Genomic DNA, 23,187 nt, shown 5'->3' on the forward strand with positions numbered 1-23,187 from the left:
TATCTATTATTATATGAACTATTAAATGCTTTCTCAGCAAGTTGGGAAAATGTGTTGTATTATTTGGTAAAGTTATTCTGTTGATTAAAATTATGTGGTGGAACCATTATTGGGACTCTATTATTCAACCTGTACATGTTGTAGATCAAGTAAAACATGACAATAATTAATGTTATTTAACTAAGTTTATCTTATCAAATGACTATAGCCTCACTATCAATGTAATTATGACAAGACAGAAATAACTGGGTTAGACAACAAAAAAGAACTGACTCCTTTTTATTTGCTCAGCTTGGCTCCAAAACTATAGAGAACAAAAAAACTTTAAATAAAACAAAGAGGCTGGAGCAGCCTGGAGACACGTGAACATGTGTTTAGTAAATGTACGTGCCTCATTTCAGCCGATGGAACCTTCTTGGGAGGTTCAATGCGAATTTTTGGGTCCCATTCCCCTGGAGGGAGGACAATCACCTCATCCAGAAACTCATCAACACCTGCAATAAGGTCATCACGGTCCCTTGCTTTGTAGGCAACATCACTGAACAGCTGGTATGAAATAAAGAAATAAACTCAAAGTAATATATTTGAAATTGTGCATCTTGGACAGCATCTATTGGCGCTTTTCTAGTCCCAATCACCACTGACAGCACTTTTGATTCAATCACATTCACCAATTCACACACATATTAATACAGTGCTTCGATATCTATAGAGCTTGTTGGCCAATCATTCATCCAATTTGCGCAAACAGGAGACAGCACAGCTATCATATTTGGTGCCTTGGCCAAGGCGGACTGGAAGAGCCGGGGATCAAACCCCTGACCTTCCTCTCTACCTCCAGAGCCACAACTACTGAGTGTGTCTGACAGGGTGTGTTGGTCACTTACGTCGTCCACCATGAGTGTAGCAATAGCTCTGCCAATCTCATTATAGGATTTGGCTTTGCCGTGAGGACCCAGCAAGATGAAGAGAAACCTGTCAGAACATAAGGGTAAAAGACTAATTACACACACACACACATACACACACTCACTATCACACTATTTGCACATCTTTCCTAGTTAGGACATTCATTAGCATAATGCTTTCCCCAGCCCCTTACCCAAACCTTAACCATCAAAACTAAATGCCTAACCCTAACCCTGTGCTGCGTTATAGATTTTCTTATTACGGGACGTGTAGATCCTACCAATAGGAAATTGTGAGCAGGTTGGGGTTTCTGATACCCCACCTTCCACTACCTTCTGTCAAATTACTCCAATTACCTCAAATAACCCATTCAGCGGCATATCTTCATAGGCCATAATATAACCATATATAACAACGACATAGTCTTAACCCTAAAGCAGCCCATTTAAAATGGGCCAGAAACGGTAGGTCGTAGGTTTTAGGCTCAAAATGTTCCTCACAAAGATCTTTGTAAAAGTACACGCACACTTTTTGAGAGTGTATCTCCCTGTCTTGAGAGACAAGACAAGACATTAAAGACACCCACCTGGTGGGCACAGGGACCTCAGTGAGGCCTCCTAGTGTTGTGGCTTGAGCCAAACGAACAAAGGAGACAAAGGGCTTGTCCAAAAAATCCACCTCGCCAATCAGGACGTTGGATGCCTCGGCATCGCGTGGAATCTTCTTCATGAACTTGTTTTTCAGCTGGAGGAACAAACGAAAAAAAGGCAGCAGGAGAAGTTGAAATCACACATTGAGGGACGGTGCACTGCTGACATTTCCTAGCTGCCTGCATTATGTGTTCCAAGATCAGGTATTTGATCTGGTTTTAGTTAAGTGTCAGTGGTGACATCAAATGGTTGGATAGTTACGATAGTTATACATTTTTTGAGAGAAAATGAAAACTACAACAAAGCAATAGAACCACAGCTGGATTCTTGCTCCTCTTATAATTTCTATAATTGTTCTTTTAGTCATCTGTTATTGCTTCCTCACTAACTTATAGCAGGAACGAATTGCAACATTGTTTGTCTCAACATTCATGGTCCCCAGAGAATGTAGCCGACTGACATTTCCTCTAGGGTTTGATGATGGAAATGTGGGATAAATGTTTATGTTCCCATCAGGACGAACTGTAATAGCTTTGGTGAAGGAAAATAAAATCTCAAAAATTAGATTTAATTGAAAGTTAAAAACAGGCTAAATCGATTTTAATGAAAGTTAACTTAAAGACCTTTATTCCTACATCAATTACAAGTTAAAATAAAATTTTGTATTCACTTCACAATGAATATAAAGAATCTAAAACTCATTTTTTATCCTAAAGCATCACAGAGCTGCTGTTGTGGCCATGGCACAGATTCTTCAGTCTTGTTTTCCACAAATGAATTGCATACAGTATTTAAAAAATCACACAACAATCCTACGGCCAGCCCGCCCCCTTCCTCTCCTAACCAAGGAAGCACGTGGCAGTGGAGTGGTGGGTGCTTAAACGAAAATATCTTGATAATCTGTGTTTAATGCTCCTTTCAGAGTCAACTCACCGACTGTTCCTCTTTCACTCTCTAACTTCTTGGTCCTAACTATAAACAAACATTTCAGTGCCACAAACAGTACAACCAGCTCATTTAACAACAATCCACCCACTCACTGTAGCTGCCGTCTGCAGCTGGGAGTTTACTCTCAGAGTTGCACACCCCTTTAGTAGCATGATATGATGTGATGTACCTCACTGTAGTGTGGTAGTAGTGTAGTCTGGTCATATTGGTCAGAACAAGGAAGCCAGCTTTAGACTCATGAGTTCATTTCTTACTCGCTTTAAAGTTCTTTTCATGATATTTATCCAAATAAATCACACACACACACACACACACACACACACACACACACACACACACACACACACACACACACACACACACACACACACACACACCAAATTACTACTGCTGGATACCAATGGATACAGTGATACAGAACCTAGAGTTATTGCATACTTTGGCACAAATCAAAAGGAAAAGCTAATGGCTGACGCAGAGATTATATTCACCACTGCTCTTTTGTTCAGAGAAACAGAAGCCCAAACACAAACATACAATAATGAGTACAAACACGCACACAGGGAGAATATAATTGAACAAATTACCACCTCAGATGCCTGAGTGTGAGGATTAGAGGGATTAAATAGTCCTCTGTATACCTCCTCATGAAATAAGACTCAATTCATCATAAAACACACAAGCAGCATGCAACAAAACACACACACACTCTCACACACACACACACAGAAATTGTGGATTTCACTATATGCCATCCGTGTGCAAAACTGACACAATCCATTGCTAATCTCCCGCAGGCAACAGGAGATTAGCTGCTTACAAATCAATAATGAGTGCAGTGACTGCATATATGTCCAGGCTAAAGTGAATGTGTAGGATATACAGATAAAGGGGCACTCCATTAGTGTTACACATTAAGTTACGTGTTTAGTTTACTCATTATTCAATAATTCTTATTTTTCAGCCTAGGGAAAAAATCTAATCTGTTACACACTGCAAAAGTGAAATTTGACACCACAAACGAGTGTTCAATAATGAGATTCCACTAGGTTTCATTATGGGAAATACAGGACCAAGTATTTTGGAGCTTGACCTAAACTGAGGGCCAGAAGTGCTGCTTTGATTTTGAAATTTCTTCATGATGAAATGCAACAGTAAATCACAGCTGCACCGGCTTAATTGTGTTGAATTTATTTCAAATGTTGGCACTGAAGTGTTAATCAGGGTTTACAAATGTCAAACACTAGGTCTTTCCAGGTCCATTCCCTGAAATTCAAAGACCCAGGATTTAAATGAATCATTGCTACAACACCAGAATATTTCTAATGAGATCTAGCAGGTTGTACAGAAAAACAGAGACAAAATAGAACATTAGAAACATCAAATTTTCATGACTGAATAAGCAACAAAGTTCAAATTTGGTATTAGTCTCGAGTTTTTGTGATTTGGGGACCAGTTGAGAACACAAAATATACAAATCACAACATATAGGCAACTTGGACATTTTGATAACTACTTGGATGAATCTAGGTCCAGTATTCCCTCTCTTTTATCTCTGTTTTTGGTCTCAACACCTCCTCAGGGAAATATCTGGCTCTTTAGCTCTGTGTGATGTTTGCTGCTGAGCTGGAGGGGACAGTGAAATACAATCCATAAATGTTGAGTTGGAACTCACTATAAAGCTCAGTAGAGCTGCTTACCCTCACCCTTTTCACATTGTAAAATATTGCTGAATCCTGATTGATGGACAAAGTATAAGCCGAGGTCCATCTCCTTCAAAATGGTGAAAAAAGAACATACATATACACACAATGCACAAATACTAAAAGATAATGTAAAAATATCCAGGACCACATCACTGAAATGAAAAGTGGACTTAAACAGTTTTCATGGATTTTAAAGGGCAGTTCACAACTCTCTGGCTGCATAACACGCTGTAAAGGGAGCTGGGGAAATATTCAGATCAGGTCTATTTCAGGATCTAGGTGTGGAGATCATTGATAGGGCCCATTGTATTTTGAAGGAGGAAGTTGTGAGAGTTTCTACTCGAAAAAGGACTACATTTCCCATGAACCCAACAGGGTTTTTTGCCCAGTGGCTTCAGCTCCATCAGTTTAACACACTGTACATAGTAAAAGGAACCTTTTAGGAATGCTTTTAGGGAGAAACCCAATGAAAAACCAAACCAACAATCAATGTGTCTGACTAATATGAGCTGTGTATGTATGCAAATCCAGATATATGTGATTCCTCTGGGCCATAAAGCTCCACTGTTATCCAAAAGCTGTTAAAAACACATGACATGAAATGGTTGAATGTAACATTTACCTGGTCTGTGCTCGGTGTGTCTGAAATGTCGTTCATGCTTCGGCTCTGGGCAGGATCTGTAAATGAAGCACGCATTTATATTTGATACTAAAACACACAACACATCATAGATAGGATGAGGGGATATAAGGGGATATTTGGTCAGTAACTATTCAGAAATATGTTTAAAAAATAAATCACATTTACAGGTTATAAATTCAACATAGCGGCCAGTGTCCCCAGAGTGTTCCACCACCTTCCCATGTTGAATTGTTTCAGTGGTGGATTATATTTTAATGAGCCATTTGCCCCCTTTCCTCCTCAAAGCAGATTTGGGAACAAATAAAATTGAACAGAGAGAAAGAGAGAACAAGAACATACTGCAGAGCCCAGAAAATCCTCTCATAATCCCCTTCATCCAGACAGATTCACAAAAGAAACCATCAAAGGATCACACAATAGGACCAAATTCTCTTAAGTAAACACACAATTAATACAGTATGTCCAGCACATTGTGTTCATGGTGAGTATAAACACACAAAGCCATCTCAAGTGTTGAAATCATGCAGTAGCTGGGAGCTGCCAGGGACCAGTGTGGGTTAGAAAGTAAGAGTCATGAGGTGTGTGTCAGTGGGTGACTAAAAGTAAAAAGTAAAGTACAGGAAGAACAACTATTGAAAGGAATGTGCCATAATAAGTAAATGTCCTGTCCTCATATTTCTCTGTAAAGTTGCCCTGTGGTGTTTATTGTAAACAAACTGATGTTTACATTAACGATTTCTCATCAAAATACAATGTATGTGCTATGAGTGCATTTCTTTCTTTATAGATACAAAGCCGTCTTTTCAGCCTTTGCTAATGCAGATATGTAATTTTTCTTTAAAAAAACACATGAGCAAGTACCTGACATGATGCATGCATGTGTGCATGTTTGTGTGGTGTGTGTTTTGACTCACGCAGGCGGCCAAGGCTGCTTGACTGCCGAGAACGTAGGTCTTCTGTGGAGCGGTGGTTCCCAGAGACTGAAATATTGCTACGACTCAGATTAACCTGAGGACTACGGCCTGACAGAGCAGCAGCAGCAGCAGCAGCAGCAGCAGCAGCAGCAGAGGATGTGAAACGATGACCACAGCAGGTGTGATTTTTACAAGGAAAAGGTGAAATAGATAGAGGTCAACATGGCAGAAAATCAAGGAAGCGTTAGGATGTAGTTATAGTTCGAAAGTTTTGATTGGTAGTAGAGAAAGTGTACAAACAGAACACACGCATACAGAAACACACAGTGGTGTAATGAAATCGCCTCTGGTGCAGTAGTGTTCTGGAAGCCTTTTTTTCCTAGGACAGTGAAAGCATCACCCTCTGACTCTGATTGGTTAGCACTTGTTGCTGGTTGTTGGTTGGGTTTGCTGGTTTAGGTATGAGGAGTGGTGATTGGTTAGTTAGAAGCCAATCATAGGCAGGGTAGGATCATGTCTATGTTTGTTTTCCTGGGAACAAATCTGCCCATTATGTAAAATGCAGTAGATTTATGTACATAGTAATATTTGTGATATTTTCAAACTGTAATATTTATACATTATTATTTGGAAACTGCCCCATGAGAAATAATGTAAATTGTATCATGGTGGCACACTCTGGCCTACACTGTCTGTTGCAGATCAATTGATTACAAAAGAAACCACTGGCCCACAAACTAGTTCACTCAACATGCATCATCGTGTGGTTGAGTCCCCCCGAAGTCTGCATTAGAAATTATTATTGGATGCAATAAATATGCAAATCTTACATCTCACTGTTTATAACACACATTTTATCTCTTGCGGGATAGATTGCTTAAAAAATTTAAATTAAGAGTATACCACTACACCACTGCACACACACACACACACACACACACACACTTACTCGAAGAAGTGTTGGAGGACTTCCCTATGTCTGCCAGGGAGCGGTGCATTGGTTTCTTGGTCTGGTGACGGTGTTTCCTCAGCAACACAAAACTGATCTTCTCCTTCAGATCAGGAAGGATGAGACCGTCGGCGATTTGTCGATCCACGATCTCATCTGGAGAGAATCAAAGTTTAAGGCGCGGCTGAATTTGCATGAACAACATCTGTGATTTCATATGATTTAAACCTTTCCCTACAAATCTAGTATTGTTATTTTCTTGGAATCCCCTCGTAAATTCAACAATATTCTGAAAATGGCTGAAGTCTTGACACTTCTGGATGTGCTGCTATTGAACACTCAGTTGCAGTTGCATTAATCAATCAATTAACTGAAAGAAAATGAAGTTGAACATACACCAGTGTGATAAGAACTTCCTAAAAATGGGTACATTTATTTGACATGTACTTAGATTTTTTTGTTTGGCCCATGTCCCATTTACTTAAATGGAGGAGATGGGGTTTATGACCTGTACATAAGCTAGCCCCCAGGGGGCCATTAACATATTTTGGCTATACTTTTGGGGAGCTGTCGTTCATCCTTACACTGGTTAAGCCAATGTTGCTCTGAGTCTGAGTCTGCTAGATATGTCAATATGTAGCTGTTTGCAAACACAATTGCGGAGTCAACTTTACATGTGAGGTGGCAATATTACAATGCTCTTATATGTTGAGTGTGTGATATGGAACTTGGATCTCTCAAATGTAAAAGGCTCCTTAAATGCAATACCAAGGTGTTTCTTACTGCACCTGCAAGACCAAATGACTTAAACTGCTTTCAGACATGCACTGAACTCTGGAGATTCTCCTGAGTTTCTCCATAGGAGGTGCATGTGTGAATGCAAATGTCCTAGTGAGAGCAACCAGAATTTCTGCGGACATTCTCCACCTGGTCCCCCAGTATAAAGTTCGCAGAAACTATGAAGGAGCCGATGTGAGAAACATCAGGAGAACCTCCGCAGGACTCAAAGCAACATGTGACACGAAAAAAAACAAGAAAACAAATATCTCGTGAAGAAAAAGGGAAGCAATTCACTTAGAAGACACAGACAAAGATGTCAAGAGAGTTTGTGGTAATAAGAGCCGATGTCGATGCGCTTGTTACTGTTGTGAACGTGTCTGAGCAGAGAATCTCCTGCTGCGATGTACATGTTTGAAAGGAAACCTCTGGAGAAGGTGTGGACCCGATTCTTCAGAGTTTCTCGGAAGGTCATGTCTGAAAACAGCTTTTATGTGTTTACCTTGTGCATTAGCATTTCAAGTTTCTGTTGTATGAAAGACAGGAGTGCAGTCTCAAATTTCACTGACATGCTCTGGATAAGGGTGAGCCGTGTAGTTCTTTACTACAAGTACAGAACCACCAGGGGAGAAAGGCTGTGGGACTCACCCACTATCTGTGGCAGAGAGTAGCCTTCCAGGTCGAGCAGAATGCTTCCTGTCTGCAGACAGGTCCTGAGCTCAAACAGGCTGTGGAGGGTCAGTGTGGAGACATGAGGCTTGCTCCATCTTTCTCCTCCCTCCTCCACCTTCTCCTCAAACTTCACCCACCTACACAGGGGGAGAAAAAGGGGGTTTGGCCTCAGAATTCAATAGCTGCAGGGGGGGGGGTTATTTGGCTGTTTTGAGAGGGACAGAGTGATTGATTTGTCCAGGTCCAGGAGTGCCAGCCAGCGGGATGCTGCTTTGCAATTTAAACTGTGGATTCAATCATGTGTAATGGTATAGTCCAGTAATGCAGAGTCCACAATATCTCACATGTAACCCTCAACCCCTAAATCCCATCAAAAGTGTTCCCAAATCCTTAACTAATGAAAGCTCTGACACTCAGGCTGCATGTTTGTGTGTGTGTCCTTGTACCTTGCAGACTCTTTCCACTCTAATTCCCCCCCCTCGTGCTGTAGTGTGTCCATCTCAGTGAATATGGTGGGTGTTGGGGTGTTGTCATCTTCGCCCAGTATGTGGCGCAGCCGCTCCGCTGCAGGGGACACTGAAGAATAAAGGCCAGACGAGAGACAGGGTCAGTTTCAGATTTCTATTAAATATAAATTTGCAGGTCACAAGCCACAAGCAACAGATATAACTCATATTTACACATGCAAAGATAAACGCTACAACAAGTAAGCTACTGTGGGATTCTGAAATCGTAGTGATAGTGATCCAACTATTGGGTGGATTCTCCTGTATTCCTATGTATTTTTTTAATACGCCCATAATTTTTTATTTGATACCATTGTTTTGATCAAATACTTGCAAAATGAATGAATTTCTCTCATTGTTTATTGCTAGTTAGCAAATGCCATCATGTCAACATCTGAAGGGGAAGAATTTTCTTTTTGTCCATTTATAAATATATTATATAAACTGAAGCGTACATTATATTTATGCAAGATCAATATACTTCAAGTTGCACTCAATTTTGAACCCATTTAAACTATGCCTATTATACTTTGTGTTAAAAGCTGCTCCTAATGAGAAGCTTAAGTATTTTTACTGCATATTCCTTCAGTATTTCTGGTTGATTTACAGAAAACAGTAGTGTACTTAAAATATACTTTTAGTATCTTGTTGTACCTATATAGATTACTAGAGGATTATTTGATGTACTAAAAGTAAGTGCACCATGTTTTTGGTCTATTCTATAGTACATTAAAATTACAACTCTGAAGGTTCTACAATTCTGATATTGTACTTCTTTGTATTTACTCCTGGTTCAATTTTCCAGAACAAAAAGTGCACATACACCTACACAAAGTAGTAAATATGGAAGTTAATCAACATATCACTTTTTATAATAACAATTAAATACAAATAGTAACATATTTGCTTTACAATTACAGCTCTTACCAAAGTAACAAATACCTAAAACGTCCACTTAAGTGGCTGTAAAAATCATTTATAGAATAAAGGCTGCAGATAATGTTTATCTGCATTAATTCTTTTTCACAGCTACCATTTAATTAGAAGTAAGATTCATCAATATGTGTGTTGGGTTTTGTGGAATAAACACTGCTGCTACAAGTAGACTTTAGGTTTTTATTCTTATTCTTATCAGTTTGGGATGTTGCCTTTATTGCACAGTGGGGACAACAACAAACTCTAGAGAGCAAGGTCGTCACATGTGACAATGGTCCCAGGACATGACCAATTTCACAGAATGGACCTTTGACCAACAAGACAGCCAGAAAATAGTTAACAATCCCCATTTACCCTTTTTTAATGAGGATCAAAGTCAGCTCCTCTAATTACTATCTGAAAGAGATGTGTAATCTATCAGCTGGCACCTTTTCTAAATTTACTCTGAACTGATCAATCTACATTAACGTCTGAGCCTGGAGGCGCTGTGCAATTACATCCCAATGCTGTGTGTGTGTGTGTGTGTGTGTGTGTGTGTGTGTGTGTGTGTGTGTGTGTGTGTGTGTGTGTGTGTGTGTGTGTGTGTGTGTGTGTGTGTCTCACAGATCTCCCAGTTTTCCTGTTGCACAGTTTCTTCCCCCAAAAGCTTAAAAAAGTCAATAACACACAACCTCATAGATCTGAATGGGTCCAGCTTTACCTACAATTGTCCGAAGCCTCATGTGAAAGTGCACGTTCACAATCTCAATCGATACTTCCACTTGGAGGGGACAATTATGTAATCCATGGCTACCACAGCACAGTGCATGATTATAACACAATAGAATGTTCCACAATGAGACCAATCAGTTGCTGTTTTCATTACTTTGTCCGCTCTGCCAGACTAGGAGGTCTGCTGTTCCCTCTTTGATCTCTGACCAATGTAATCCCACAGAGGCAGATCATTCTCTGTTGTGTTTGCTGTGTTTTAGATCAGTTGTGGATCATTGGATAAAACACAAATGCACAATTCCCTTTAGTACTTTAACTTCTTGTAGGCAGCACTCTTTTCGTACAAAGAGAGGATCTGAAGGACAAATGCAGGCACCCAACTGCATTCAGCACACTTCAGCTTATTTAGTTTTTTTGGTCTGACACCTCTACTCATCCCCATGTCATCCCCATCTCAAGAAGCAGCAGGCAGGCGTGGAATATAAAGGTTCTGTTACATCCACTGTACCTTGTTGGCCCAGCACCAGATGGCGTCCACACACACACACACACACACACACACACACACACACACACACACACACACACACACACACACACACACACACACACACACACACACACGCACACACACACAAATAGTGAAGACATGTTTTCCAGCAATGTCACTTCAGCCATTCCCCTTGGGAAGAAAACTCATCAGAAGAATGACTAGGAGCATATGGGGAGGTAAACATGAGGAGTTGTTCTTGCTTGATTTTTTTTTTTCAGCCCAGTGTTCTGTATTAGTAACTATGGGCATGTTGTGATCTGGTCAGAGAAATGCTATTTAATACAGTTGTGAATAGTTCTACTATAGTTTAACTGCAGAGGGAGAAAACACCGGTGACACAGCTTAGTGACTGAGACCGTGCTCGTGGCCGTTCAGATAACAGTGTGAAGGTTTATCAGGCTTGACGAGCAGCGCTTATGTGCTCAGTTTAACGAGCGTTTAGTTTCAGTGTGGGACTTGATGATAGACTTGTGACTCTTGGTGGAAATTATTTCATGCTGTAACTCCTGTGATGAATTATTCACATATTTAAAAATTATCACAGGTGTGTAGAGTCCCTGCACATGACTGATAAATAACACACAAACACCGTGAAGGAGGAAAAACAGAACCAATTTACCATATGCAAGGCGTGCTAAATGAAGTAGTGAAATACTGTGGAAATACCTTGAATGTCTGAAACCATTTAATGACTCAGATTTACAAAGAACCATCAGATCCAAATCAAACCCAAGGGGAGGAGGCTTTTGGAATAAAGTTACCATCCAATTCTTTCCAAAAAATAATTCATATGCAAGGCCCTTACCACGCAAATGAACGACTTCCAAAGCCTCATTAATAGACAAATGTACGTTTAGGTGACACGCAAACATTTCATGGAAGTGGTGAATTAAGTTTTTGCACATGCAGAAACATGGCGTCATGCACAATTCTAATCGTTTCTCTTCTGATACACATTCTGGATATCTGTGGTGGCCCCCAGCTCTAATACAGACTGACAATCTCTTTTTCTCAGGCATTTTCCCTCCTCAATTCCTCCTTCATGTCATCTTTACCTATTTGAGAGCCTGGCAGGGTCCAGCAGGAGGCCATGAGGGAGGGGAAAGAGGCCCCGGGTTCCTGCATGCTCACTGGATCCACTGACACGCACAGTTGCTGAAGAGGGGTCCTCAGTTTCGCTTTGGTCAAGAAGAAAAGACGTCTGGGTTTCTGAGGGTTCTTAGCTCACCACTGCTGGCTCTCCACCATGAGTGGCACACTTTCACTCCTACTCGCATACGTCCTTTACACTTCTTCCTGTGCTCTGCTGCGTTTACAGGTATTTTTCCACAGCCAGTTCTGTTGTTCCGGTCATATGATTTGGTGTGTGGTGGGTCTATGTGAAACCTGCGCCATTCAATCAGTCGGTCTCCTCTAAGCTGTGGCAGAAATCCGCCGAAATCTCCAAAGCAGCAAAGAGCCAGAGGCTTTAAGAGGGTTGACACACACCACGGGGCCCTTGAGCACTCTCCTCCCAGAGGTCCATGCACAAACACTCAAGCACACACACTCAAACTCAAACATGCATGAGAACAGCGAGGACTTCCTCGCCCACAGAACTTCTATTGCTCAGAAGACCCAGGTAGTCCAGTGCCTCTAACCGTCACCTCAGGCCTTATGTTTGTGGCACACATTTGGGACGAATCCTTTCTGGAGCAGGCAAAAAAATGAAGCATACCAAAGGAAAAACACTCACAGTCCCCCCAAATAACATGCACATACACACACACATGCACACACAGCTTGGAGTTCCTCAGCTCTAATCAGCTTACAGGCTTCAGACTTCATGGCTCCTTGCTGCAAAAATATTCATCACATACGTACATACAAGCACCCGCAGCTGCAACCTCATCACACACACTTAGTGCAGGCAGACCTCTGCACTAATGTGTGTGTGTGTGTGTGTGTGTGTGTGTGTGTGTGTGTGTGTGTGTGTGTCTGTGTGTGTGTAAAAGCACCAAGTAAAGTTTTGTGTGTTTAATATTTTTAAGGTCTCTTCAAAAAATTGAAGAGAAGAGATACCTTCACATTGACAAATAAAGTGATTTAAGGGAAGCATAGTATAAGGAAGACTCTTGGCTCTTCTGTACATTGTATGTTTCATCCGTAATATTATATTTTCTACTTGTTTTAAGTTTGTATGTTTGTTCTCTTTTTTAAGCTTGTATGCCCCTTGTATATGATAATTTTCTTTATATAATATTAGAGTAGCTAAGCCCTAATGGGTAACTTTAGAAAAGTAATAGAGACAATGGGATCATGGGACACACGTCCCGTACAGACTCAGTTTACCTAACCTGTGAGGTTGGTGTGCCCATGACGATCCACACTCCCCTCCTCATCGTCATAGTGCTCCTCTCTGTCGTGGTGATAGCTTCGGTGCGAGTGGTCACGATGCGTGTGGTGATCGTAGTGCTCGTGTCGTGCGCTATGTTCGGCATCACTGGCATGGGAGTGGTGTCGGCGCCTTTTCCGCCTGTGGGAGACTGGGACACCAATGTACTCCGGCTGGGCCTCTGTGAGAGAGAACATGTGAGAGAAAGGATACAAAACACTGACTGCTTGTGGAGTGATGTGAAAGTCCTCGGCAATAAACAAGTGTTACAGCAGTGTATGTGCCCACGCACACACTCACATGCACAAGTCTGCAAATATATTGTGTTATCACAAATATCAACGGTGGCAACAGTGTTTTTTCTTATTTTAGTCTGTAATGGATGTAACGAATTTATCATGTTTTAAAGCAACATTATAGAACTGTATTACTTTAAGACAAAGCTTCAAAATCCTTCTGATGGTGACCCTGACTTGGAGAAGAAAGTATGGTGCCTCAATTGGGTTTGAGTGGGTACGATCTCCCTGGAGTGAGTCTTCAACTTCTAGTAAGAAGAAATTAGCTCTGTACTCTGAGTTAGATGTCATGGCAGAAGTTTTCAGATGCTTTTGGTTCATCAGAATAATTTAATACTGACATGAGGCCAATAGGTGTTCTTTTCTGTACATGACCTGAACAACCCATGAGCTTCAAGTGGTGCGCTGCTTCCATTTCCCGAATAATTATCAGACTATCAGAAAAATGTATGTGCCAGCATGCTGCAATAACCACTTGTCATCAGCTTCAAATATATGCCTTTGTGTGTATTCGATGAAATGATCAGGAACTGTTGGCAAACACATTTGCCAGGGTCAATTCAGGTTATCTGGGAATTTTTTGCAATTTTTGACACATTAGATCAACATATTATACCTTTCTGTAATCCTTAAGATGTTTTTCAACCACACCAGAAGAGAGAATGGATATATCATACTCAGAGGAGACACGACACAGCTATTAGTGTTCTTTATGCCCAAAAAATGTATTCTGCCTGAATTTGAGTTACAGCTAATCACATGTTACAAACTAATTGCCATGTATTTAACTTTCTTTGAGGTGATCCAGGGCTGTGCCCACTTTACTCAGCTGATAATCCTGCATTTCTTCCAGGGTTACTGTTGTCTCACCATCATCGTCGTCATGGTGTCGATGACCTCTGCTCCTTCCCCTCTGCCAGTCATGATGATCCATCCTGAAACAGATTAGAAACAAGGAGGAAGAGGTTTACTGAGGAAATATAGAAGCTTGAGGAAAGAAAGAGAGGCGGTCGTTATCAATGAATTTTTATTTGTATAGCTCATATTCATAAATCACAGTTTGTTTAAAAGGGCTTAACAGGTGCGACATCCTCTGCCCTTAACCCTAAAAAAAGAACCCTATTAAAGATTCAGTGTGTAGAATTCAGTGACATCTAGTGGTGAAGTTGCATGTTGCAGCTTAATACCCCTTTCCTCACCCTCCCCTTCCAAACCCTTCAGTTCTCATAAAAACTCAAAAGGTGTTTAGTTTGTCCAGTCTGGGCTACTGTAAAAAACATGGCGGCCTCCATAGAGAGGACCCATTCCCGATGTAAATATAAAGTATTTAAATATATATATATAACATCACTAGGATTAATTTATATTCAATATCTGCCAATAGATCCCGTCCACCTGAATCTTACACACTTAACCTTTAACAGGGCAAAATAAAGATAAAAACCCCAGATAGAGCCACCTGTGAGGGATCCCTCACATCCGCCAGCAGCAGAACACATCAACAAAATAAAAATATTTACAACGTTTAATATTATCAACATTATCCCTGCCCTCTCTTTGATTCTCCATCAGCAATTATCAAATATACACCCCACTTTCATGTACAGTTGAAGTGTACAATATCATGTATCAGGGAATCCTCCTCACATTGCTGTACCACATGGGCTGCCAGCCCACATGGCAACACACATGCCACTGCAACATTCACAGATCGAAGGATGACAAGAGGAAAACTCAATCGAAAACCCCAGCAGCCCCTCAGGTCCCGGCTGGAGCTCAACACATGGAAACTAAAGCAAACGGTGATACATTTCCACCAAAATTGGCCAACAACAGCACAACAATAACGGAAAAACTTTACCTTAGCTACACCTAAACATTTGAGGCTGTGAAACTCCAGCTACATCTGTGGGATGTCTGAATATGTGTGTTGTCTAAAAAGATGATATATAAAATCATACCACAGATGAAGCTGGAGTTTTACAACGTCGATTGAGGCAAGAGGCCATTTTTACAGGATGATGAGATAGACATGATTAACATTAATATGAACAAGTCTGGGATTGCCAAGTTGTGTTCATCCTCACACTACAACTCCTCTAATAAGGAAACATTTATGAAGTATCAACCAATGGTTAATAAATCATTAATTTATAAGAAACCTTAATGGATTACCCACAATTCTCTCCAAATAGAAGTTGAAAAGATTGTTCTTCAATCGTATTCTTAATTCCAAGTTTTTTCAACTTTAAATGTTGAGTTATTAATTATAGACTATTTAAAAAATCTAATTGTAATTTATTTGCACACAGTTGCTGTAGCTAAGTGTTAGTTCATCAAATGAAGATTGAAAAGAAACAGGATTTTTGCCGACATCCCATCAGGCACCAACTGTCTAGAGGCTTAGAGGAAACATACAGCCCATGAATGACATGCTGCCATCATGTTTCCTCTGATAGTAATGTGTATTCTGTTAATCATGATAAAGATTGCATCCCTACAAAGTAGCTGGGAGCAATGTCACACACTGTTGTTGTACAGTGTTCACGCTGGGACAGACTCTCTGCTCCTGGAGGGACAGACAAAGCAACTAAAGAGTGACTTATCAAACTGACTAACATAGAAGCAAACCTTGGTGTACTACACTTGTTGTTAACAGAACTGAATTCCTTGAATTCCTTATTGAACCTGTTAACCCTTTAGTGAACTTAAATGCTGGTTTAACATTTTCACAACTCATGAGATGAGTTTGGATCTGTTGAGTTTAATTTTGTCAAGGCACACATCTTAAGGCAGCAGGCTTACGTTGGACCAGCTTGCAAGGTTTTCCAGTTAATTGCCTTTAAAAGACCAACACTGTTAGAATGTGATGTCCTCATTGTTATAAGACTGAGTTGAGCACAATAGAAATCTCCGACAGCTTCATCAGGGAGGGGATGTGAATGAATGATGTGAGCAATCTAAGGTCATTAATATGATTTCAGTTTACAGCCACCAAAAAGAAAAGACTAGAATTACCACACTGTGGTTTTATGCCTCCGCCAACAACATGTCTTTTTTTCTCAGATTCACATAAGGTCTCTGTGACCTTTGACCTTTGACCACTGAAACTCATCTTTGAGTCCAGGTGATATCTGATCAAAAGTTGAAGAAATTCCCTCAAGTCGGTGTTGAAATATCACATTCAAAGGGTCAAAAACATGTCACCGTGGCCTTGACCTTTGACCAACAAAATTTAATCAGTTATTCAGTGAGTGCAAGTGAACATGTGTTCCAGATTTGAAAGAATTCTCTTGAGATGTTCCTGAGATATTCACTTATTTATACACAAGGCAAAACATGTATTTGAAAAGTCACAGTGACCTTTGACCTTTGATCACCGAATTCTAATCAGGTCATCCATGAGTCCAAATGAATTGTACCAGAAGTAATACAATTCTCTAGCACTCCTGAAAAAATCCCATTCACAGGAACATGAGGTTACTGTGACCTTAAACTTCGACCACCAAAATATAATCAATTCATCTTTGAGTTCAAGTGAATGTTTGTACCAATTTTGAAGACATGAATTCCTTCAAGGTGTTACAGATATCATGTTAACAAGAACAGGCCGGACAGACGGACGTACTGACGGATGGACGGACAACCTGAAAACATCATGCCTCCGGCCACTGGGTGCTGCCAGCACGGAACACCCACACAGTCACACACTCACACACACGCTCACACACACACACTCACACAGCAATCTACATATTTTTTCTATCCAGACATGTACTTGTTAGCGTTACACATACATTTGTCCATGAATTGATCACTGAGTTTCCTATGCACTGATGACATAGAGGTTTGTCTTTCTAAAGCCGATTTGGGGGAGTTTTCTAGGCTGATCAATAGATGTCATTTCTGATTGCTTACTAGTTCCTGAAGCCTGATCACTGACTGTGAAGGACAGTCACATGAGTCCAGTCATGCACACACACACACACACACACACACACACACACACACACACACACACACACACACACACACACACACACACACACGCACAAACATGAATGCATACTTGTGCATGTACACATGCACATTGTGCTGAAGTTAACTCTAAAAGGTTGTAGCTTGGCATCATACTTCAGACACAGACAGTCAGGGCACCTCCTCTTCTTGACACACAGCTACACTCAGGTAACTAACTTCAACAAGGGTGCATTGAAAATACATCCTTTTCTGAGGCTGAGCCCAACCATGAATCTAAAGGGCCAAGCACCAGAAACTCACCAACAAATCACCGAGTGAGGGAAACGAGCAATGGATCTTAGTGTAGCACAACACTTACAAACAACATGAGACAACATCCGAACTGTCTAAATTCTTTCATTGTTAATGACGACCACCTCAAATGGTCAAATCGCAACATGCAACTGGAGCTATAGACAGTTTTCTTGTCCAAATTAAACAAATTTTAATAAATGTTAGAATCATGCTATTTAATACAATTAAAATCTTTTAAATAACGTATTTTTGACGGTATTGAAACATTTACAGCCAAATCTCTAAATTACATCAAAATGAACAGTTATCCCTTTTCACCAGCCATTGATACTGGCATTGGATCTATTTCATCTGTGATCAGTATCAAAATCGCAAATGATCTAAATCAGATTTTCTCTCTAAATCGAGTCAGAATGACATTGTGACAAAAAATGTAAATGTCTTACCTTGTGTGACAGATGAAGCTAACAGAACCAAAATTAAGAAGTTAACGGAGGGTTAATTATATTAAATGATAAAAATGAATAGAATAACACAGCTTTCAATATGGTTATGTATATAATCTGTAGAGCAAAATTCTGCAGCAAACTGTTCTCAATGACTGCATGGACGATCTGAGTATTGAGTATTAGATGCTACAGCTGTATGTGTGTGTGTGAGTGTGTGTGAGAGAGAGAGAGAGAGAGAGAGAGAGAGAGAGAGAGAGAGAGAGAGTTAGTGTTTGTGTGTGTGTGTGTGAGAGAGAGATACAGAGATAGATAGTGTGTGTGTGTGTGTGTGTGTGTGTGTGTGTGTGTGTGTGTGTGTGTGTGTGTGTGTGTGTGTGTGTGTGTGTGTAGTAACAGTATGTCCCCATCTTCCTCAGTTTTCTATTTAAGATAATCATTGAGGCTGACAAGCGTTTCTCCAAGTACTGTATGTATGTACAGTTTTTAGGTACTGGTGCTGCACTTGTGTATTTCTATTTTAAGTTAAAATATAGTACACACTTACTCCACATTTCAGCTGGAAATAATTCACTTTACACTCCACTGTGTTTATTTTATGGGTTTAATTGTTAGCTACAGAGGATGTTTAAAATGTTTTGGCTGCAACCAATGAGAATTGTAATAATTTAATCAATTAAATGAATTAATCTGACTTTCGAATGTTGTTAGCTTTGTTTTGGTACTTCTTATTTCACCATACAAATTTAAACATTGAGATAATGAATTGCGTTATTAATGTGTCTGATGAATGAAATAACTTATTTTTAGAATTTTTTAATTTAAAATTATCAGCACACTGGTGAATGTAGTGAAAGAACATGTCACCAAGTTTAATAGAGTCACTCACAGAGATGTTTTATCTTGAGACTAAAGAGGAATAAGTTATATCATGCTTGAGATACATACATCCTGTGAGTAGGAGACATTCAGTGTTGATTTGGGTCTTTCATGAGATCAGATAACAATTAACAAACCATGGAATACATCCCTTAAAATCTAGAAGATGATTAACGCATGTTGTACTAACCACATGGAGGCAAAGGGAGGCTGTGCTATAAAATGAGCAAACGCCCAGTTCAGTCAGACAACTCACGTTTGAATGTTTGTTTATTCAACAGTAGAACAGGTTTAGTGTTTGGCGTCTAGGCTCCGACTTAATCACTCCCCCATATGATACACAGGAATGATGGGAGTGATGAGCTAATACTGTAACCCCCCGTCGGAGCCTACAGGTGGATGCTGGGGTGGTGGAGGGGCTGAGACAATTGTCTGTGATACTGCGTAGTAGTTAGGAAGCAGAGCGAGGGATGGGAATTCCCTCTGCTTAAATAGACCGCCTAATGAGGTGGATGAGTACTGTAGATGGTAGTGGTGAGTGAAGTATGTCACATGATGTATGTCACATGATGTATGTCACATGAAGTGTGTCACATGATGTATGTCACATGATGAGTGTCACACGATTGAAACAGTGCAGCTCGAGTTGCCTGCCAGAACTAGCTAGCCGGCGTCGCTCCATTTATGGTATCTGACTCTTTCAGCAGCATGTGTCACCACTAGATGGCTCTCACAACTAGTTTCCTTTCCCAGCTGAGAACATGCTGATGATTACTGGTGGTGGCTTGCAGTATAGTGAGTAATCCTCTTAACTTCCGAGACAGCATAATACATTTGATCCATGAATCTGTATTAGTAATATATGTGGAGGCAATCCAAGAATCTAAAGACTGGGGCACCTTGGAAAATGTAGCAGGAACTACTTAGCAGGGACTGAGAAGACTGAGACATAACCAAAATGGCACCAAAATATAGGCAAACAGTTTCCAAATTATCTGCAATATGCAAAGTCTTCTAATGGGCGTGAGACATTAGAAGAGATTAGCTAATTTATAGTGAATGTGCAAAGGCTCTGTATTGCATGCTGGATTGGAAGGGGGCCCACAGAGACTGCTTGTGTATAGGGCCCAAACTTGTGTGCTACGCCCCTCTGTTTGGTCAATTACTACTGCTTGATGAAAACAAATGACTTTTGACTTTTATAAAAGGAGCCAGAGCAAGTAAAGACCTTCTACTGGACTCACCACCACTCCTTCACAAACAGCTGTTCACCTGTTTATTCAAAGTTCTGTGAAACTCAACTGAACTCAGTCTGCAAAACCCCGAACTGGAGAATCAGCTGGCGTTGCATTGTCATGAGTGCACTGTTGTTATGATCAACAGCATCACTTACGTTGATTAGACCCAGCCACTGCTGCTGCAGAGTGCTGATTGCCTGTTTATTCAAAGTTGTTTAATGGTGAGTGTATCACATGTCATAATCCCATGCAGGGTAGAAACAGTTACCTGGTTACCTGGGTAGAAACAGTTACCTGGGTAGAAGCTATTACCTGGTAGAAACAGTTACCTGGTTACGTGGGTAGAAACAGTTACCTGGGTAGAAGCTATTACCTGGTAGAAATAGTTGCCTGGTAGAAGCAGTTACCTGGTAGAAACAGTTTCCTCGACAGAAACTGTTACCTGGGTAGAAACAGTAACCTGGTAGAAACAGTAACCTGGTAGAAACTTTTATCTGGTAAAAACAGTAACCTGGTAGAAACTATTACCTGGTAGAAACAGTTACCTGGTAGAAACTATTACCTGGTAGAAGCAGTTACCTGGTATAAACTATTACCTGGTAGAAACAGTTACCTGGTAGAAACTATTACCTGGTAGAAGCAGTTACCTGGTAGAAACTTTTATTTGGTAGAAACAGTTACCTGGTAGAAACTGTTACCTGGTAGAAACTGTTACCTGGTAGAAGCAGTTACCTGGTAGAAACAGTAACCTGGTAGAAACTTTTATCTGGTAGAAACAGTAACCTGGTAGAAACTTTTATCTGGTAGAAACAGTTACCTGGTAGAAACTATTACCTGGTAGAAACAGTTACCTGTAGAAACAGTTATCTGGTAGAAACTGTTACCTGGTAGAAACAGTCACCTGGGTAGAAACTGTTACCTGGGTAGAAACTGTTACGTGGTAGAAACTGTTACCTGGGAGAAGCAGTTACCTGGTAAAAGCTATTACCTGGTAGAAACTGTTGCCTGGTAGAAACTGTTACCTGGTAGAAACTGTTACCTGGTAGAAGCAGTTACCTGGTAGAAACTATTAACTGGTAGAAACTGTTACCTGGTAGAAACTGTTACCTGGGTAGAAACTGTTACCTGGTAGAAACTGTTACCTGGTAGAAGCAGTTACCTGGTAGAAACTGTTACCTGGTAGAAACAGTTACCTGGTAGAAACTGTTACCTGGTAGAAACTATTAACTGGTAGAAACTGTTACCTGGTAGAAACTGTTACCTGGTAGAAACTGTAACCTGGTAGAAACTATTAACTGGTAGAAACTGTTACCTGGTAGAAACTGTTACCTGGTAGAAGCAGTTACCTGGTAGAAACTGTTACCTGGTAGAAACAGTTACCTGGGTAGAAACTGTTACCTGGGTAGAAACAGTAACCTGGTAGAAACCTTTATCTGGTAGAAACAGTAACCTGGTAGAAACTTTTATCTGGTATAAATAGTTACCTGGTAGAAACTATTACCTGGTAGAAACAGTTACCTGGTAGAAACTGTTACCTGGTAGAAACAGTTACCTGGGTAGAAACTGTTACCTGGGTAGAAACTGTTACGTGGTAGAAACTGTTACCTGGTAGAAGCAGTTACCTGGTAAAAACTATTACCTGGTAGAAACTGTTACCTGGTAGAAACTGTTACCTGGTAGAAGCAGTTACCTGGTAGAAACTATTAACTGATAGAAACTATTAACTGGTAGAAACTGTTACCTGGTAGAAACTGTTACCTGGTAGAAGCAGTTACCTGGTAGAAACTGTTACCTGGTAGAAACAGTTACCTGGGTAGAAACTGTTACCTGGGTAGAAACAGTAACCTGGTAGAAACCTTTATCTGGTAGAAACAGTAACCTGGTAGAAACTTTTATCTGGTATAAATAGTTACCTGGTAGAAACTATTACCTGGTAGAAACAGTTACCTGGTAGAAACTGTTACCTGGTAGAAACAGTTACCTGGGTAGAAACTGTTACCTGGGTAGAAACTGTTACGTGGTAGAAACTGTTACCTGGTAGAAGCAGTTACCTGGTAAAAACTATTACCTGGTAGAAACTGTTACCTGGTAGAAACTGTTACCTGGGTAGAAACAGTTACCTGGTAGAAACTGTTACCTGGTAGAAACAGTTACCTGGGTAGAAACTGTTACCTGGGTAGAAACTGTTACGTGGTAGAAACTGTTACCTGGTAGAAACAGTTACCTGGTAGAAACTGTTACCTGGTAGAAACAGTTACCTGGGTAGAAACTGTTACCTGGGTAGAAACTGTTACGTGGTAGAAACTGTTACCTGGTAGAAGCAGTTACCTGGTAAAAACTATTACCTGGTAGAAACTGTTACCTGGTAGAAACTGTTACCTGGTAGAAGCAGTTACCTGGTAGAAACTATTAACTGATAGAAACTATTAACTGGTAGAAACTGTTACCTGGTAGAAACTGTTACCTGGTAGAAGCAGTTACCTGGTAGAAACTGTTACCTGGTAGAAACAGTTACCTGGGTAGAAACTGTTACCTGGGTAGAAACAGTAACCTGGTAGAAACCTTTATCTGGTAGAAACAGTAACCTGGTAGAAACTTTTATCTGGTATAAATAGTTACCTGGTAGAAACTATTACCTGGTAGAAACAGTTACCTGGTAGAAACTGTTACCTGGTAGAAACAGTTACCTGGGTAGAAACTGTTACCTGGGTAGAAACTGTTACGTGGTAGAAACTGTTACCTGGTAGAAGCAGTTACCTGGTAAAAACTATTACCTGGTAGAAACTGTTACCTGGTAGAAACTGT

At 40.4% G+C, this 23,187-nt stretch overlaps 1 protein-coding gene across 10 annotated transcripts in view; it reads right to left on the reverse strand.

The window, feature by feature from the left end:
• The window catches only part of slc4a5b (solute carrier family 4 member 5b), a 46,895-nt gene that overhangs the window by 17,476 nt on the left and 6,232 nt on the right, over positions 1–23,187 (reverse strand). For 7 of the 10 annotated variants that reach the window (XR_004615659.1, XM_034602724.1, XM_034602726.1 and 4 more), the window contains exons 1-11: positions 18,266–18,416; positions 14,415–14,479; positions 13,211–13,429; positions 8,615–8,744; positions 8,145–8,305; positions 6,720–6,875; positions 5,771–5,878; positions 4,836–4,891; positions 1,496–1,653; positions 888–975; positions 392–546 (exon numbers count right to left, since the gene is read on the reverse strand). Coding sequence is in view for 9 of the 10 variants with exons in the window: in XM_034602724.1 (XP_034458615.1) it covers positions 392–546; positions 888–975; positions 1,496–1,653; positions 4,836–4,891; positions 5,771–5,878; positions 6,720–6,875; positions 8,145–8,305; positions 8,615–8,744; positions 13,211–13,429; positions 14,415–14,478 (1,295 nt within the window). In the remaining variant the exon portion in view is untranslated. Of the gene's footprint in view, positions 1–391; positions 547–887; positions 976–1,495; positions 1,654–4,835; positions 4,892–5,770; positions 5,879–6,719; positions 6,876–8,144; positions 8,306–8,614; positions 8,745–11,929; positions 12,491–13,210; positions 13,430–14,414; positions 14,480–18,265; positions 18,417–23,187 lie in introns of those variants that run through there. The other 3 variants (XM_034602722.1, XM_034602725.1, XM_034602729.1) reach the window with 3 other exon arrangements.

The sequence above is a fragment of the Hippoglossus hippoglossus genome, chromosome 12, assembly GCF_009819705.1.
Source record: "Hippoglossus hippoglossus isolate fHipHip1 chromosome 12, fHipHip1.pri, whole genome shotgun sequence".
NCBI classification, from domain to species: Eukaryota; Metazoa; Chordata; class Actinopteri; order Pleuronectiformes; family Pleuronectidae; genus Hippoglossus; species Hippoglossus hippoglossus.